The sequence below is a fragment of the Melospiza melodia genome, chromosome 2 (genome assembly GCF_035770615.1).
Source record: "Melospiza melodia melodia isolate bMelMel2 chromosome 2, bMelMel2.pri, whole genome shotgun sequence".
Classification (NCBI taxonomy): Eukaryota; Metazoa; Chordata; class Aves; order Passeriformes; family Passerellidae; genus Melospiza; species Melospiza melodia.
In genome coordinates, this window is record NC_086195.1 from 4,289,546 (window position 1) to 4,309,799 (window position 20,254).

The 20,254-nt window shown below is 39.3% G+C and overlaps 1 protein-coding gene across 3 annotated transcripts in view; it reads right to left on the reverse strand.

The window, feature by feature from the left end:
* DSCAM (DS cell adhesion molecule) overlaps window positions 1-20,254 on the reverse strand; it is a 468,801-nt gene that overhangs the window by 109,651 nt on the left and 338,896 nt on the right. For 2 of the 3 annotated variants that reach the window (XM_063180924.1, XM_063180932.1), the window contains exons 12-14: window positions 5,182-5,378; window positions 2,586-2,682; window positions 1,095-1,223 (exon numbers count right to left, since the gene is read on the reverse strand). In XM_063180924.1, coding sequence (XP_063036994.1) covers window positions 1,095-1,223; window positions 2,586-2,682; window positions 5,182-5,378 — 423 coding nt within the window. Of the gene's footprint in view, window positions 1-1,094; window positions 1,224-2,585; window positions 2,683-5,181; window positions 5,379-20,254 lie in introns of those variants that run through there. The other variant, XM_063180940.1, reaches the window with a different exon arrangement.

Consider the following 20,254-nt stretch of genomic DNA (forward strand, 5'->3'; position numbering starts at 1 on the left):
AAATTCGTTTGCAAGAATTTTCAAAAACCTGATCTGAGTTTCTCCAAACATTCAGCCTCAGACTTTAAAAAATGACATTTCTGTTGTTTGCAGTAAGAAGAAGATAATCTGCTCTTGTTAGGACATGACCTCCAGGATTTGTCTTCAGATACAGACAAATATTTTCTTTGACACCAATTCTGCTGCCCCCTTCTTTTCCTTTCTTTTTTTTTTTAACCTTTATCAATATATTGAGTCCTGATATTTCCATCCAACCTGTCTTGCTCTTGATTTATCATTCCATATTAGAGAGAAATCATTTTTCAATGCAAGTTCACTTAATCTTTGCCTGCATTCTGCATTATCACTTGAAAACATCAAACTAAATCTAGCAAGGATTTTTTTAGAGCTCTGAAATCCATTCTTGTCAGTGTGTCAATAGAATGGAAGCACCTCAAGTCATCCTAAACGGGGTTGTGCTGAGTTACACCATTCTTAAATATTTATTCTTGTATTTGAGAAATAAAGATATGTTTTAGTGTGAGAAAGGAGTAAATCAGGCGAGAATGATTTTCAAAAGCTTTTCTGGAGCAGGTGGGTGGTTGGAAAGATAGGAAAACAATCAAAAAAGAAAAGAGAGCCCAGAAACTTTTAGGTGTGCATATCCCTTGAAGGCAGCCTTGCCCAATGCACATCTCCAAACCTGCAATTCCTGACTTCAGCCTCAGTGGAGAATTTCCACTCCTCATCTTTCAGGTACATTATCAATCTCTCCTGTACATTATTGATTTCATTTACAAAACCAGGGCTAAAATGATGATCCATGATTCAACACTCTTGAAAATGTTTTTTTCTACTAATGAAAACATCACAAAATTTTTGCCTCAGTAAATATAGCATGAAGTGGTAAAAGGGGAAAGCAGCAATTGCTAAATTTACCATCTTTACCACAAAACAAACAAAAAGGACAACAAACGAAGATAAATCTTCCCGCGGAAGATTAAACAAACCGTTACAAAAAATTCCACCAGGCAGTGTCAATTTATGAATTAGCTTTTGCAGCACGGACTCGGTGGGGAATGAGCAGCGGGGGGATGACTGAGGTTGTTCCCTACCTGACTTGTTCTTGCACTCGATGTCGTAGCCAGTGATGGGGCTGTTGCCGTCGAAGCCCATGGTCCACCTGAGCGCGATGCTCCGAGCTCTCACCTCGCGGATCTCTATCTCAGGGGGGTCGGGGGGCTCTGGGCAAACACACAACACACACACACAGCTCTGCTCAGAACGCAGCCCTTCCTCTGAGCAGGGGCACAGCAACCAGCGTGGCACTGCCTCAGCTTTCCTGGCATTTCTTTGGGCACTCGTGGGGACCCTGATCCTGTTAATCACCCGCTGGAAATATCAGCATTTTTCAATTCAGAGTCACTGGTGTCATCTTGAATACTGGCTCCTCTTTAACCTTCTTGATTGCATTTCCTTAAAATCACTCCAGCTTGGACTTTCATCCCAGGAAAGATTTTTTACCTCAAACACCACATTTCCCTGATACTACTATCAGTGATTTTACTCAAAAAGTGATTGTAGAAATATGAGTACTAAACGCAAAAATGCTGAATTTGGTGGAGAGAGAGAGAGTAAAATTTCCTTCTCTTTGAGTGCGTTTAAAAGTCTTACTTCAATAACAGAATAATTTGATTAAATCACTCTGAAAGTTCTCTCTGCCTCTAAAGTTAATGTTGCAAATAACCAGCACCTAGACCCATTCTAATGTCCCTTTAAATTGTCTTGGAAGCTTAGATGAGCAGTGGTGGAACTGGGAACCTGTCCCCAAACTCCACCTGAATTTTTCAACAGGGCTGCCTTAGGCATCCTCTGGAATCTGCTGCTACTTGGAATCAAGAGCAGGGAGAGAGAAATCTGCAAGTTGTAGGAATTTGTTGTGAGCAGGCTCAGAGAGGCACAGGAGGAACCAGCACCACATGGGAATGAGCAGTGGCCAGTGGCTGAGTCCTGCCTGTGCCCTGCATTTCAAATATTGTCACCTCTCCAGGACTTGCTGTTTCTGCCCTGTGGGAGGGGAACCCCAGCCCCAGGCAAGATAAATTCCTAGAATTTGGATTGTGCAAACTGCTCACAATTTATTTTGATTGATTAGATTTGAAATATTTTGCTTTAAGTTCCACAGTAGGTTTAACATTTCTCTACAGATGAAGTGAGATCACTTTTGCTTTATTTTAGACCTGGGCTTGAAGCACATTTGTTCTTTAAAATTAAATGCAACCTGCTCTCCCTCAATCCTCCACATCTACAGTCCTTACTGAAGATATTAGTTTTAGGTATCTTTGGCAATTGTCAACTACTGTATTTAAGAAAAAAATTCTAATTAATTTGTATAGATCTAGAAGGACTCAAGATTATCTTTTATTTTGATATAAGCTGTGATGCTGGAAAATGAAAGGCTGAGAACCTTAATGCAACTCCACATTTCTTTGACAATGAGGAACACATTTAATCAAGAATCAGAACCTCCCTGCCCCCAGCAGATTTCTACACTTCCTGTCCTACAATAGCTGTGGGGTTTTTCCCTCGTGTTGCCCTCTCCCTACCTTGCACAGTGAGCTGAATTATTCCACGATCCTCCCCGTAAGAATTGATGGCGTGGCAGGAAAAGAAGCCAGAATCTTCACGCACAGTTGGCAGAATCTATAGGAGGTTGGAAAAGAGGTGATGGATTGAACAGCACACAGAGAAAACAAACCAACAGCTTGTCTGTGTGGCACAAGAAAAATCACTCAGACTGTTCTCCCTGACAGCAATAAATAGATATGGCAGGTTACACACATACAATTGCACAGGAAAGCTTCCAAAATGCTGAGATTATCAAAGCCAGCAGCACCTGGTCTGAGGACACAGGCTATCAGTTCAACACGTGTAGTCAGGAGCTGGAGCTCCTCCTATTCCTGCAGCTTCTCCTTAGGAGCCTTGTTTCCAGATCCTCACCACTTTGCCAAGCATTTAACTGTTGGCTGAAATTTGCCATACAAAATGGTGCCTCCTGCTGCCTCCAAATTTTTCTGGCTATTTCTGAAAATAACTCAAGTGGCTAAAGTCTGTGTGGGGGGAAATAAAGGTTCAAACACTGGTGGTGAACCCTGTAGTGTTTAGCATGGTGCCTCATAATAAAGTTTTGTGTGGCCTTTCTTTTCAATTTGCTAACAGCAAGGACATTTATATATAATATTTACAAACATGATCATAATGATATTTTTCTACAGGACCACTGCTGCATTCAAGGTATAAGAAAGAAAAAAAAATTAAACTAGCAGATATTTGAAATACCATTTCCTTCTCATTGTTCAGTGTGCTGCTCCGTGATTTATTTACTGTGCCCTGTTCAAACTGTGCCCTGAAAACAGACATTCATTTTCTCACAGCATTTTCCTCTGAATTCACCCATTGCAGAAACAGGAGTGAATTTATTTTCATCAGCCCTTACACCATGAAGAGCATTGCCATCATTTCATGTAGGGAATTAAGGAAGCAGATGTATGATAACGTTTGTGGCTGCTTGACAAGTTGCCACATATTAGCTGAGCCATGGAAACTCCACGTGCTCTTTATTCCTCAGCAAAACCCAGGTGATGTGAGCACAACTCCCAGTCACCACTGGTTAAGATAAATGAATTAATTTCCCACTTGCTGCAAGGAAATTGGAGAGTTATAATCTGAGATGTGGCAACGTGTCAAGCTGTGTTCACTTGCACGTGTGGCTGAGCTGAAAAACAAAAATTTCCAGAGCCCAATTTGAGACATGTAGGGCCTTCCTCCCCCTCCCTCAGAGTCCTGAGCAATAAATGGCTTTTCATGTGTTCATAACAGCTTCCACTGAGTTCAGCTGCAGCCAGGAGGGCTTGGTGCTTCTGCAAATCAGACCCCAAGGGCTCAGGGCAAGTGCCCAGAAAACAAAGAACACACAATTATTGGCCATCTGTGAAAAGTTTGGTCTCAAAGATCAGCTTTGCACCACACAGTGCTGTTCATTACTCAACCCTAATTCAGCCCCAGTGAAAATCCAAGTCCTGTCTCACTGAGGCAGGGGTCCTGCCGAAATAATAAAAGCTGAGTACACAACTAAAGATTACATCATCATGCAAAAGCACTGAGCTCAAAGCTTTAGAGACAGCCTTGATCTGCCACTTTCTGCTTTTTGGGGTGTTTTATCTCTCAGAAGTGAAAGATTTTGTATGTAACACACATGGATGTAGAACACCATTGCTGTACACAACTGCTTCAGAAAACTCTCCAAGCAGGACTCCAGCCTTCCAAATAGAAATATAGTTGTCTATCCTGAGGTTATCTTATTAAAATCAACAAGAATGAGGGCCTAGGGGTCAATCCTATAACTAAATATTATTTGTATCACACAAATACTAATAGGAACGAAATCACACATAGAATTTTTTGTTCCTCATACAAATCAGTGACAAAGATTTCTCACAGAGAGCAAACCCATAATTTTACTGGATGTCATCCAAAACGGGTTTTGGCTGGTAAAGAAAGAAATCTTTCATAAGAGTTACACTAAAATTTAGACAATAACCAGACAGATAAAGAATTAGTTCCTTGGGCCTGATAAATATACTTTTCAAATGTGATTGAAAATGGATAATGAATATTTTGGAGTGAGAAAAAAGAAGAAAGATCCTTCTAGATTTCATAAAGCACACATAAAACTACTTTGAATCCTGACTTTATAAAGTGGTCTCACAAGCCCCACCAAGTGAAAGGAAGGGAGAAGAGCACTTTAAAAAGGCAGCATTTTTTCTCAAAGCAGTTCAGTGATTTTGGTGAGGGTAAGTGTGACACACAGCAGAACTTGGCATTTGCCAGAGTTTATCAGCAGTTTGGTCAAACTGATTCAGGGAAGGACACACTAAGACATGAGCCACGCTGCTCCTGAGACAGAGAGGATTGAGTGTTGTGCTTGGCTCACTCTCTTGCTGCCTCTGGAGTGTGGAAAGAGGGGATTTTTCATTAGGGATGGATTGCAGAAGTTTCCTCTCCCTCTTCTGGCTGCCCCACCATGCACGGAGCGAGTGCTGGGGCTCTGGTGTTGTCATTCTGGCCCTGCACCTAAATCAAAACCAAACCAAGCACACCTTGACATATCTGTATGATTTGGGGGCCAGTTTGTTTTCTTACCTGCAGGGTGGAAATCACTTCGTCCCCAACTTCCTTGGTGGAAACCAGGTACCGGGACATTTCGGGGTTGATGATCCGGTCTTCCTTCTCCCAGCGGACTATGATGGGTTTCTCTCCATGAGCTGTGCAGCTCATCTCCTTCTTCTGGCCTTGAGTTGCCAGGGTGGTGTTTGGGTAGGAGGTTATCATAGCTGGAACTAGAAACAGACAGAACAAAACAAAACAAGGTTGTTCCTCAGTGAGCTGAAGGGTTTGATGATACAAGGTTGGATTTTCAATCTGTGTCTCACCGAGCTTGTCCATATTGAATCAGGTAGAAATAAATGTCAAAAAGGATTTTATTTTCATTCCTGTGTTATGAGAACTGATGGGCCTGAAAGGGAACTTAGCAGAAAGGAGTTGGAAGTGGACAATAGAGGGTGTGAATCCCAAAGGAAGCCTGTCTTCATTTGTTTTGCTGCTCACAGGGCAACTTAATTCAGCATTCAGTATTCAACATAATTCAATATTCAATATTCACAGCACATAAAGGGACTTTAACTAATAAGTGTTCAGATATGTGGACAATAAAGAACTGATAAAAATGTCTGCTTCCTTCTGATGAGCTGCTGTTCTACTTGCTGACTGTTATATGTTTTACCAGTGTGTGTGACAGTAATGATCTATCAAAATGAGGGCTCAATTAAACCAGGAGCTGCACAAAATTAAAAGAAAGGCTCTGCACCGAGGAGCTTACAGACCATGGATGTGTTGAGTGCGTAGCTGAACTGTGCTGAACTGAAAGTATAATTAAACTGACAATAAACCTAGCTAGATTCGAGTTTTTATTGTACTCAGAAGGTTTTTGCAGAACAGTTTGGACATACCTGTCAACTTTATTAACCATTCTTTAAAAAGGGCTTAAATTTTAATGTTGAAAAAAGTACTCTTCTTAGCAAGAATAGTCTTAAACCTGAAGTATTTTCATGTTTTGGAATTAAAATTTTCTGCTAAGAGGAAGAAAAAAAAGTCCTTGGAATGTTTTATTGCAAATCCAAAACATCTTTGAAACAGGATGATCTCTTGGGTGTCCTTCCCTCCCCACATGGTTTGTCCACCAATGAATGGCACCTGGATTTCTGTCTCTAGAAAGAATCAAAGCCCACAAATCCTTCAGTTCAGGCCCAGCAGAAGCTGGAGAGCCCTGGACAGGAGCCAGAGCTGTTCTTTCTGAATAAATCTGTCCACTCTTCTGGAACATGTGAGGCATCAGCAGTGAACCCCCTCCCTGAGCTCTTGCCCTCCAGGGCTGCCTCCTGCAGTAGCCCCAGTCCCTTGTTTCTATGCATGAATCGTGTCCTCTTCTTGTCACGACTCACTCCTTCCATCTGAGCCTCTCTGGGTCCTGTTTTAATCAGATGACACTGGCAGAGGATCTGATTCGAGGCCTTCCCAGGCTTTCCCCTTGCATAGGTTGTGTTTGTTGCCACACAGCAGAATAATACTTATTTAAATAAATTACTTTAATTGCCAGCCCGTAATGTTAATGCTTGGTGGCATGACCTTTTCACATGCCAGAGCTGTTAATGCTTGCAGATGACAATATGTCAGGATGCAGCCCTTTCTGTTCAAAGGCTTCCTGACCCAAACCAAACTGATCTGGAGATTACCAGGGCCTGTGGAGCTGTGGGTTTGAGTTACCAATGGGATCTAATTCCAGGAGGAACTCTGAGAAAGATCTTGTGTGAGGCAGGAGGCTCCTCATGCACTAGTGATGAAGTGCCTCTTGTTTGACTGTTTGGGTATCAGGTACTCATCAGCTTTGTCCAAGAGAATTTGAAGAGAAGAAATTATGAATAATCAAAATAGAAAATGTGGATGAGTCTGATTCCATATTCCAGAGAATGAAAATAGCCTCAGTTTCATGTGTGTGCCCAGGTACCCACAAGGAGGTTACTTTCAGAAGTTGTTTTTCTGTGGCCATCTGCTTGTTCCTCCAAACCCAGAACAACCAGGGCTATGCAAGATCACAGGATCACTTAGATTGGCAATGACCTCCAAGACCATGGAGGCCAAGCTGTGCCCAATCCTCAATGTGTCACCAGCCCATAGCACTGAGAGCCACATCCAGGCCTTCCTTGGACATCCCCAGGGATGGAGACTCCAAACCTCCCTGGGCAACCCCTGCCAATGTCTGAAAACCCGTTCAGTGAAGAAATTCTTCCTGAATTTCTACCTGAAATAGTCCCATACATCCTTTTATGCATTTTGTCCAATAGGAGACCCCATTCAAAAGAGTGCCAGGCTGTTAAAGAGTCCACATTACCATCATAAATTTGTGCCACCTCCTTTCTTCCTTCCACAATGTCCCCAGCCTCCCACATGTCCCTTCCTCTGCACATCTCTGTCCCCTCATCACAACGGCCTCCATGTCCCTTTCACCTGTCCTTTCTTCCTGCTTCCACCTCCTCAGGTTCTCACATGTCCCCTAATCCCTATACCTTTATACTTTCCTCTTCCAGCCTCATTTCCTGTCCCTAATTAAATCAGTCAACCCCCAAGCCACCTAGAGGGTTTTCCCTACAGCTGCAGTCATCCTTCCCATCAATATCCCCTCCTTGGAGTTTCCCTGGTGATGGTAAAAATGTTCTGAACCCACACAGTAGATAAGGGGTGAGAGTTTTGTGCCTACCCACGAGGTACCAGAGCTCCCTGCCCTGGCAGGTCCATCCTCCTCCTGCTTCACGAGCAGGAGCGCACAGAAAATGGGACATCTGGACTTGGATTGAAATCCCACAGCCATCCAGGAGCCTGTCCCAGTCACTCCTGCCTCTCTTCTGTGAGGGTACCAGTTGTTGGTTTCTCTGGGTCTGGATTGAAGGCACTTGAGATGGTGTTTCATGTTCACACTCAGGTGTTTATTATTTCTGACCAGTAAAACAGTCTCACTGCTGTGAGTTCTGCAGCTTTTCATTAGAAGGCACAAAATGGCCAAACAATCTCTTGTTCAAGGACTTTTAAGACTGAACTATCCAATGAAGAACTGACACCTGGATTATTTTCCCTTTTAACCCAATAACTGATCCCACAGAGCTGCAATGGGGACTTTTCTGCCCAATTACAAAATGCCACCCAAACCCATGGAGAAAAAGGAAGAAGCAGCATGAAGAACAAATCATGGACAACACCCTGTGCCCTCCATCTTGCTGCCATCCACAACACACTAAAAACCCCAAAACCTCAATTTCTCACCAAGTGATACACCTACACTGCTCTCTATAATCTATTTCACACTTTTGTGGATTCCAGTCTATCTTGAAGTCCGGGAAACTTTCTCCATGGATGAGGGTCAGAGTCAGTGCTGCCCTGGGGGTCAGAGCACCCCAGAGCAGACACAGAAATATTCCCAGTGCTCTGGGTTTCCACACTCTTCCAGCTCCTGCACTGGGTGACAGTTCCAAACCAAACCCCATGACTCCCTATCTTGCTTTTAAAAACCAGAGGCTTCGTTGGAAAGCTCATTTTTCCCCCCAACAAACTTTCTTAATATGAGCAGCATAAAAACATGTAAAGAAAGATGACTTTATTCCTCAGATACAGCTTTATCCCTGCTTATCCTTCCCTTCTCCTCACATAATCTTCCACATGGATTCCTTATTGCCATAGCAATGCCTCACAGCTAAATATTTCCCCTTCCTCCAAAGCTGATTTTTTACTCTTCACAATTTATCTCCAATGATTCTAAACCATAAGCTCTTCTTTTTATCTTCCTCTATGTCAAAAGATTTCTGGTAACAAAGCCACATTCCCAAGGATATTTTAGGCAACATATTTCTTCATCCTCCAACTATCTTTAATCAAATTACTGATGCAAATAACTGAGATAAATATGCTGGTTCTTTAGTGACAAAATAATCTAGAAAACTGTAAATAAGCAAGCTAAATCTGCAGTACATATGCATGAGATATTCTCTCAGGATGTCTTAAAAATAAGTGAAGGCATTTAGAAATGTATCAAGATGATTCAGATGCCATATTAAGTGTGGCTGTGCCTTATATCTCTTCAAAAATGTGCATTATGTACAGACACATAATTATATTTATAGATATTTATATAAGAGAATTTGGGGAGGGAAGGGCATGTTGCTGTGCAGGTTCAAGGAATGGATATTGCCATGTTCCACAGTTTTGGAGGAGTTCCACTGGGGGACAAATTAAATTAATCCAGTTCTGGTTTTTTTGGGGTTCTCCATGTCTGAAGCCATGGGGTGCTGGGCACAATTAGAGATCTACTGGTCAAAACTGGACAAAGTAGAAGCTACAATTTCTAAATCATGGCAATTTCCAATTTCAAGGTATTCATACCTCTGCCAGCAGCATTAATCCAGGAGTTTTCTCTGTTTAGAGTTGGACTTTATTTTGGAAAGCTGATTTATTTGCTGCTTTTCACAGGTGAACCTACAGTTTTCCCCTTTCTTCATGGAAACCCAGCAAGAAATAATTTAAAAATATTTAATTATATTATTATCATTACATTATTAAACAATTTTTATTATAGCATTAAATATTATTGCTATACTAATGCATATCAAAATATTAGATTGTACAATCATATTAATTAGCAATTATTATGCTAATAATAAATTCTTGTTGATATAATGATTGCTTTTTAGTACTACCAACTTCATTAAAATCAAAGTGCAAAATTCAGTAGTTGGGGTTATCCTTAAGAATTGTGAAAGTGGCTCAGACAAAACAAGAACTTTTTGTCCTACTCATGAAGAAAACTGAATCTGGGCCTTTCCTAAGATTCAGTAAATATTACTTAATCTGACTTATTTTTTCTCTGCTACTGCTGAGTGTTTCATCAGGAACTGAGTCCAAATTAAAATGAAAATATTTAATTACTTTGATAAAGACCAATCTCATTATCCAGATTAACAAGACTGTAGGAAGTTGAGTAAAGCTTGTGAAGGGTATCAGAAACTTTTGAATCCTTTTAGAATAAATCTTTATGAATTAAGAGAAAACAAAAATTCACGTCAATTTAAAAAATTATATAGAGAGCTGGGGTGGAGGGAGGTATTTTTTCTCTCTTTCACCTCATAGATGGGAATAGCCACATTGGAAAAAGCAAATTAAAAATCTCCCTTTCAGTTTGTAATTAAACACTTAATATCCATATATCATTCAGAAAGGATTGTAAGACTCAAGTTCTCAGTATTTTTAAGAATTATGGTCCTTTCTAACCCAAAACCATTCTGGGATTCTCCTGGTCTGATGATCTCTGGCCTGGCAGAGTGTTCTCATATTTTGGCTCCATCACTGGATCGTGCTGGAACTGGCCAGTCTGGGGAAATATCTGTAACCAATGTTTGCAGATTTATCTAGCAAACATTGAGAAAATATTGAAAAAATGAATTGAAATTCGAGTTTAACATTTAAGCCAAATTCAGCTGTCCTTTCATTCTGCCACAGTGAGGACACTTCTCTCCATCACAAATGGGATTTTCCTACCTCAGAAATTCACTTTTCTTCCATCTGCTTTTGCTCAGGCAGAGAAAGCTCATGCAAACACATTACTTGTATTTAAGTGAGCCTAGCTGTCACACTTTTATATGTTGATCTATATATTTGTTAGTTTATTTTCAAATTTAGTAGACTTCCTGGAGTCAGCAGGAGCTTTGCTAAAATTTGTAACTTCAGTTTTCCCCTTCTGATAGGAGACATTTGGGTTTACTTAAATATCATCTCTATGGAATTCAAATGGTGAAGAAAAGAGAATTTTGAATCAATAGGATTTCCCAAGCACTTCAGTTTAAACTCATAGCTCCTTGGTAAAAGTCAAGCCTGTTCAGCAGGTGAAAATCATTCTCTTAATCCTCATCCTCAGGAAATGTCCAAGATTAGGAAACAAATTCTGTGCTCTCTCAGAGGGTCAAAGAATGTAAACACACAAAAAAAAAATCCCATTTTTATGTATACAAGTTATTATAGATAACAATATGGACATATAATTAATGACAACTTCTTTCTACCAATACTCACTAATAATGAAAATTAACTTTACATTTTGGACCTACTTGTGTTTGTTTTTTGTGAAAACCTCCTCAGAGACATGTTCTCTTAGGATAAATATTTTAAAAATTCCATTTGAGTTATTCAATCTCTTCATGAAGGTGATTTTAGAATGGAATATTTTATTTCTTGGAATCAGAAAAGAATTTTTTGTTCAAGCAATACAATTCCCAGATAGAAACCATTCTGGGTGAATTGTGCCAGTAATCAATTGTGCCATGAATTTCAAATTTAAAAAGCCAATGCTTTGAAATTCATAGCCATTGATGTTTCAGATTAGAAAAAAATAATTTCAAACATGTAAACCTGAGAAATTTGAGAAGTAAAGATTTGATTAATTCATATGACAGACTGAATTATTTATTCATTTAGTTTCAGGAGTCTGTAGTATATAGGGAATAAATTCCAAAAATTTATTTATAAGTATATTCTTGAAAATATTTTAAAATAAAGCTGAACAAAGCAAATTGCCTTCTACCCCAAATCTGCCCTAAAAGGAAGACAAGTAGCTTTTTTATGCATTTTTTAATGAATGAATTGCTGGACAAAAGGCAAGAGATTCATTAGCAGTTCTATTAGCAAAATAATTTTCTGACAGAAAAGTATAAAAACCAACAGTGCTGTGTAAAAAGAAAGGCATCAAACACAGAAATGGCAGGTCCAGTGCTTTATAAATTTGTATTTCAAACCCAATAACAAAAAAAGAGACTCAGTGCTTTGTAAAAACTGCCTTATTAGGACACCCATATAAGGTAATCTTTGGAGAAAAAAAAAAATCTAAAAATAAATAAATACTGAATGGGAATGAACATGGCTTCTGTGCATCCTCAAACACCATTTCAGCCAAGTTACTTTGATTATAAACGTTATTCCAACATGTGTTTCCAAGCTTGAGCAGGCCTTGTTTGATGCTGAGCTGGAATAAAGTGACAATGATGTCTGGAGTCCTTGGCAGCTCCACCAGCGCCTCCTGATCTGATTGAGTGTGTCAGGGCAAAGGCTGTGAACATTTAGGGTTCATATCTTATTCACTCAGAAGTGCTTTCAGGTCACATTAGAGGAAGAGAAGTCGATTTATTTTGCATGACAACTATGAATTTTAACCAAAAGACGCATTAATAAAATAAAAAAGGGCTTTTCACTCAAATCACAAAAGCATTTTTTTTCCTCTTCCTGAGGTCTTTTCTTGATTTAGTTCTGTGTTTGTACAGTGCAAACTGATGGCTTCAGATGATACACAGGAGACCAGCAGCTGCTGCTGTTTCTTGGGCTTTCCTTTGACTTTGACATGGCTCTGAAATGAATGTGACTTTCTCTTGCTTTGCCATGCACCTTCAATTCCCATTTTGTCCAACTGCACTTCCAGTAACCAAGGGAAGGGAACGGGGGGATGATAAGCTGACAGCTTTGTCCCCTGCAGCAAGCTGTACTGAAAGCCTGTGGAAATGAGTTACAAACTGTGGGAACTCACACGAGGCACTGGGAAATCAGTCTCATCAAAAGTTGGCTAATTGTCAAAACAAAAATTAGTGATCGAAAAACCATTTTGTTACCGCGTATGTAATTGTGATTTATGGAGACTTAGACAAAGATCATCTTCCCATGGAAGAAATTTATGACCAATATTAGTTTTACCATCATTGACATCGTTGGGAAGCCTAAAAATTAGCACTAGAATCATGTCTCCATTAATTAGAAATTCCTTGGGCCACTTTCTGTTCCAAATCAATTATGATCTTTAATCAGCCTGTTATAAAAGCCAGGCTGGAAAGAGCAGGAATGTTAAACAGTTAAAACTAGCAATACATAATTTTAGATAACTTCTCCAATGCTTTGATCTTAAATTGAATTCAGTCTGCCATCAAGATGGCATCAAGTTTTAATGTGAAATGAGAGGGTTACTGCTATCATAATTGTAAAGCACAGCACTCTAATTTTTGGTGACTTACTGAATGCAAATCAGTTAAAAACAGAAACTGTGGAATCCCACGGGAGAGTGGAGGGTTTTTTAGGTTTTATTTATTTAAACAAGTTTTTATGCTTTAAATTCTCTATTTGTATCCTTTCATTAAGATCACCTGAACAATTTACAAGTTTAAATGAAAAAAAAAAAAAAAAGGCAGAAAGTGACTGGAAAGCACAAGCTTTAATCAGGCTCTATTTTATGACCCAGCAGCTCCCATAAGTCTTTTAGATTTTGGAGGCTGTGAAGTGACATGTGTAAATGTCCCTCCCTGGGGAAGAGAAGCAAACACTAATTGGGGTATTGACAGGTTTAAATGAAGCAGAAACACACCAAGAAAGTCTGGCTCCAACAGAAATGAGTATTGGGGAGTGGGGCATGCCGGGACATTAATGGTTTTCATTCACTGCTCACTCATGCAAGTAAATATACTTTTAAGCACAGAGACCTGGGTCTATAACAGCTCAGTTCTGAGCTAAAAAGCCATGAAATGCTATCTGCTGATGTATAAGAAACAGGGCTCTGCTAGAACCAGTCTCCTCTGGCTATCCAGAGGGAATTATAATTTTATTTTCTACATAGTTGCAGATAGACCAATATAATCTGGTACTGTGATGGCAAGAACAGACTCTAATGTATTTAAATCAGCAAGACACAACACTGTATATTTAGCAGCCACTCTCTATATGAATTTATTAGCATAACCAATATAAATAAATACATTTTCTGCATATTAACACTCACAGAGAGGTGTTGCTGCATTGGGTGAATATTCAAAAGCATTCACCTGGGCACAGGGGCCAAGCATGGTTAGTGGCTCAACACAACAGGTCCTCTGGTGGCTAAAAATAAAAGAATATTTCTGTACTGGGCAGGGGACAAAAGAAGGCCTTCCATTGGGCCATCTGTCTTGTTTTAAAGACAACAAACATCTTATTGATGATAAAAGGACCTCAGGGTGAGCTGATCAGACTTTTGCAACCAACCTTCAGAATTCCAGCTTAAACTCAGGGAAATCAAGTGCTAAAGGCTTGATCTCAAATCAACATTCTCTTAACTAAGGAGATTCAGAACATTAATAAATGCTACAATCCCAGGAAAGATACAAAAGGACATTAAATGAGGGAGAATGAGATCCTAATAAAAAGTTCTGAAGATATTTATTTTAGTTTTATTTCATTTATCCAGTAAAAATTCTGCCCTTTTTTAGAGACACCATCTGGGAATAATAGTTTGGGAATGGTCTGATGACCTTAGTCTGCTTGTTTCTGCAAAACCAAAACCTTAATTCTCCTTCTGTTTCATCTTTTCTTTTCCTCTATATGGTCCAGTTTCTACTTTTAATGCCCATCATGCCACAAGCTTCTAGAGGGAAAGCAAATTTCAATAAAAGCAGAAAATTTCCAGAAGAGTTGGGAACCATCATGAAGGCTGTACAGCCTAGGAAAAGCTGATTAATGAGCTAAAAAAAAATTATCAATGAATTAAATTAACAATTAATTAATAAAATTTTTAATAAAAATAAATTAATAAGTTTTAAATAAACAATTTTTTAGTACCTGTCTCATGGAAATAGGGAATTACTAGCAAAGAGAAACAAACAGGGCTTAGAGCAACAAAATATTTATCAAGATATTAAATGTAATATTTTTTGAGATACAATCACCCATAAATTAGAAGCAGCTCTTACAGCAAATAAAAATCAGAAAGGGAAACTTTTCTTGCTTTTATGAATAGGAACCTTCCTTGGGAATTTTTTGGTGATTTTTTTTACATTCATTGTTGTTGTGTCTTTGCAGTGTTTTATCTAATCTGAATTCTAGGCCTTGTGTGCTGAGTATTTTGGGATTGTTTCACTGAATAGTTAACACTCTCAGACAAAAGCAGAGGCTGAGAATTTGGCTCCAGTGCCCAAACGTCTGAGGCCAGAGGAAGAGCACCCTAATTTGGACCTGGATTATAGTTATTTTGGCTCATTCAGAGCTGCCAATGTGCTCATCCAGCTGGGAGCCAGAGAACAGCTGAAAAGAAGTTTTAGAGCTGAATTTTACAGTGCTGGTGTTGACAGTGCTTTGCTGCACAGGGTCCCTAGGGATTTATCACCTCTATAACTTAGGTCAAGGTGTTTTTGTGCCTGCACATGCACAGGCACATGTGTGTGAGTTAAAAAATGGGAAAAACCCGAAAATATTTTCCACAAAGGCAAACAAGGAGAATTATTTTATCACCTGGGGGAAAAAAAAAAAAAAAAGGACAAAGCAACCCTCACTGTCTCCTTCCCTTGACTTCCAGCTGTCCCATGCATCCCTCTTTTCAAAATGTTCTTAAAAAGAAATGTTTCTGTTTCTCTGGAGACCCCTCAGCCAAGGGGAGGCACCATCAATACTCGTGTTTGAGGCAGGAGTAAATTATAGCCATCCATCTCCTGGACAGAGTGTGGCACAGGGCTGGGGGTCACTTTCCTTCCCACTTTCCAAGGAGTTCAAAGGACTTGGTTTATAATTTTTTTCCCCTTTAAATTGTATTTCAAGGGGGAATAGAAGCTCCCATTACCTCTTGCACGTGCCCAAAAGCAGAGGCCAAAATGGCACTGCTGATAATGTGAACAGCAGAAAAGGAAGAAGAAAGTCGTGTTTGCAAGCAGGGTTTGACATATTGTAGATGACAGATGCTGAGTGTGATAAATGAAGCAGCTGGTTACAAGGGCAATATGAAAATGCTACTTTGACTTTTTTTAAAATCAGGTTGTCAAATGTTTCTTTGTTAATCAGATCCTTGAAGCACAAAAACACAAAAGCTGTGCTTAGATCTAAGCCTTGCACCTAAATTATTAAATTATCTTCATTTGGCCTTAGGAAATACAGGAGGTTTAAGGGCTGATTTGGTCAATCTGGGTTTTGTTTTTTGAGGGTTTTTAGATTATATTTCATTATAAAAAGAATAATCACAAAGGTATAGTGTGAGTTTATACACTGTATAACAGCCTCATTAGTCACATCCCCAGAGGGATTTTATGTTCAAGTTTTATTGCTTTTTCTACGATACATTTTAGAGTTTCTTGTAAGTTGGTAGAAAGGTTTTTAGAACCACTCCTGTTGGGGCTTTGGACTGTAAGTTATTTTTTCTTTAGAGAACAGCTAATTTATTTGACCTAAAACTTTTTATGAGAATGTGGTCTCTTTGACAAAAGGCATTTCTCAGAAGGCTTTATTAGCTCAGCATTTAAAAATCAGGCCAACATACTCTCAACATCTTCAAAATGAAAATTCTGGCAGAAACGGAGAAAAGAAAAAGCTACACAAATTCATGAGAATTCTCAAAACTGACTCTTTTTTCAGCCAAATAATACTGGCAAAATCACCCAAATCCATTCAAGCTAAAACACTCTAAGGGACACGGATTTCCTGGTGGTCATCTGGGAATGCATTTACAACTTTTTATTCTATGAGGAAGGAAGGAATAGTTTTGACAAATGGAATAAAAAGCAAAAGGTTATGGTGATGTTGAATCAAAGGTAGAAACTTGCTTTTTCATCATGAAGTAAAGTTATCACTAATTTCTAGTTATCTTCTAGTCAGCTTCTTATTTAATGAACTTCCCCATGGATGAATTATTCTGTTTTTTTGCTAAAAAGAGACAGCTGCAGTGATGGGCAGGATGGTGTTGTCTTGTAGATCCACACTGCTCCTCCCCTGCAAATAACTGCTCTAACCAGCCCCTTCTGTAGCTGTAATTAAAAATTTATCATATTACCTAAGGCCCTGGAAAAAAAAATCATCCTGAGATTTAATCTGGAGAAGCTCCTGCATTTCTGCTCTCTTTTAACTGAAGGAAAATCTGTCTGTTGTTTGGAATTTAGCATGAAAAATCCCTCATTGCTGAGGTGCTACACCTTTGTCCCACAGTGTTTCATGGGGAATTCACAGTGGAAAATGCTGGAAAATGATGTGACTTTTAAACTTTCCTTACCAGTAAGATAAATTGAAGTAATAACAGCATCAGCAGGATGCCAAACTAATAACTGGATATGAATGTTCTAAAAAGGAAGATGCTGCCACTGTCAAAGCAACTGCAACTACAACTCCAAACTGGTGATGCCTCAGGTTTGAGCTTTTCTATTTTTCAGATTCTGTGCTGCTTTAGTGTGTGGGTCTGGGTTCACATTCAGGGATGGTGAGCTCTGTGCACAGAGCAGGGACACAAAACAATTCCTGCTCCAGCTGGGCACCAAGGACAAATGAGCCAAATCTCAGCCCAGGAGCACAAACCCCGTGGGCTGGAGAGAGAAAAACAAGCAGGGTGGGACTGCAGGGCTAAAGCTGGAATGGGACAATGAACTGCAAGGTGCAAATGGAGCAGAACTGATCCCAGGGACAGAGCCCGTGCCCGGCCGTGCATTTTGGGGCCATTTTGGTTCATCCTGGGTGCAGCCCTGGCTGGGCTCTGGTGCTGCCCAAGGTGCATCCATGGAGGAGATGCTGTGAATAAATCCCTGCTTTATTCTGGAGCTCTGCTCTAGGTCAGCCTTCCCAAGGCATCACTGGGGCAAACCCAGTGGATTCCCAGCATTTCAAACACTTGTGCCAAGAAAAGAATGATAAAAGGAGATTGTTTCTCCTGCCCAATTTATTGTCTTTTCCTTCTTTTCCCTCCAATAAATGGGTCATTGATAACATTGAGCAACTTCAGGTCATCCTGTGCACATCAGGTTTTGCCCTCTCAATTGTAGGAAAGAAAATGAGGGATTGTTCAACCAGGCTGCTTTGTCCGAGTTTCCAGCTGCAACAATTGTCTGAAAAAGTTTGTTCCATATTCCTTTAGTATGGAATCGGGCAACTTGAATTATAGAAGTCTATTTTCAGGAGTAACTACTGAGACTCTACTGCATCACAATCAATTAGGTTGGAAAAGACCTCCAGTCAAATCTATAATCTGCTGGTTGCCTTATAAAATACATAAAAATGCATATAAATAAATAAATAAATAAATATGTATATGTATATGTATATGTATATGTATATATGTATATAAAAGATATCTCCTCCAGATTAATTGATATGGATTTTAATTTTAAAAAGAAAATTTAAATGGCAAATTCAAGCATCCAGATTTCAGTAACTGAGACATCAAGCAGTCTCCAGTGAGACTGTTGTGATCATGTTTGATAATACATTGTTTAATTACACAAACATTGTTTCCCCACAAGATAAGTTCTTTACTAGAGGGACTACCTGGTGCTCAGGGTTATGAAGTTGGTGAATTATGCTACTCCTCTTATTGCCTTATTTTTGAGCACTGGATTAGAAAATAGTAAATGAAATTAAGTCCTTTGGCTAGTCCTTGCTGAATGCCACATTGGATACTCTCATTTTACCCTTTTTCTGTGGCAAAATGAAGCATTTCTACACTGTAACCTCTCACCTTCTTTCAGTGTTGTTGTTTTCCTTCACTTATTTTTAAGTGTTCAAGTGGCTTTGCAGAATTGCTGAACACCCCCGGGTGCAGCTAAAGTCTTCCTAAAAATATGTCCTGATTGTCTGCAGAGTAAATTATTCCTCAGATAATATATATTTTCTGTCTTTTGAGGTAATTTCATAGATTTAAACTCGTACTTCACACAAGTTTTCTGAGGATAACTTGGAAGCATCTTAAAGTGCGTGATTCCTGAAATGCTCCTGTATTTGTGCTGTTTACTTGACTCAGTTGCTCTGGATGAGCAGCATTAACAGAGTACCCAGAATTGGTATTAAAAAGAACCAAAAGCTTGTTAAGAAGCTGAACTCTGGTGAAATGTTAAAAAAATTATATATATACTCTATATATATATATATATATATATATATATATAATAATATATATTATAATATATATTATAATATATAATATATATAATATGTTTATCTATCTATCTTTCTATCTATCTATCTATCTATCTATCTATCTATCTATCTATCTATCTATCTATCTATCTAAATGCAACCAAATCTCCCAGCACTGAAGAAAGGAAAAGCTTTCTAAGCCCTCTGTCAGTTAAATACATTTTTTTAATACTACTGCTAACAAATAATAATCCTTTGATTTTCCATCCTGAAGACTGCAAAGTTGCTGGCAGCTCCAGTAACTCTTCCAGTTTCTATTGCCAGCTCTGCCAGTCTCTCATAAATCTCATTGCTGTCTTCCACCTCTGTCTCCAGGCTGTTCCTTGCCTCAGATTTTGCCAGAATAAATTCTGGTAATGTCACAAAACATCCCCCCACTCCTGCCTGAGAAGGCTCCTGTTGTGGTGTTTAATTAGATGGTGTTCTTTGCAGGAATGGAAATTTGAGGCAAAGAGGTGAAGAAAGGGTCACTGGTAATTTATTGTGTGTGCCAGGGCTGAGGGAGCTGGTGACTGCAACACTGTAAACCTGAATAATGACTTGTGGAGGAGCATTGGAAGGTTTGGAACTGCAGGTGAAAAAAGAGAGGAATCTGAATCCTTGTCTTAATCTTACTGAATCCTCTCAGGAAGTAGAAAACCAGGTCATCTGTCAAGAATTCCCATGGCATTATTACTGGTAAGAAAAGATGTAATTCAAAAGCAACCTCTGAGATGGTTTTCTCTTGCTCCTTTGGGATCACTTAGAACCACAAAGTCCAAACATGTAAACTAAGATATTACTTTGGAGACTTTCACCTTTAAATTTCTAAAATATTTGCATGCCAGCTCTCTTGGGCTTGATGCAGGAAGGCTGATTGGCTCATGTATACCTTTGATATAAAGGAACATCAGCATCAGGAGCACACAGATTTTGAAATTACCACTGAATGGTTTGGGTTGGAAGGGACCTTAAAGATCATCTCATTCCCACCCCCTGCCATGGGCAGGGACAACTTCAGCTATCTCAGTTTGCTCCAAGTCCTGTCCAAACCTGGCCTTGGACACTTCCAGGGTTCCAGGGGCAGCCACAAAACTTCTGGGCAACCTTTTCCAGTGCTTCATCACCATCACAGGCAAGAATTTCTACATAAGATCTAATCTAACCCTGACGTCCAGCATTTTGAAGCCATTCC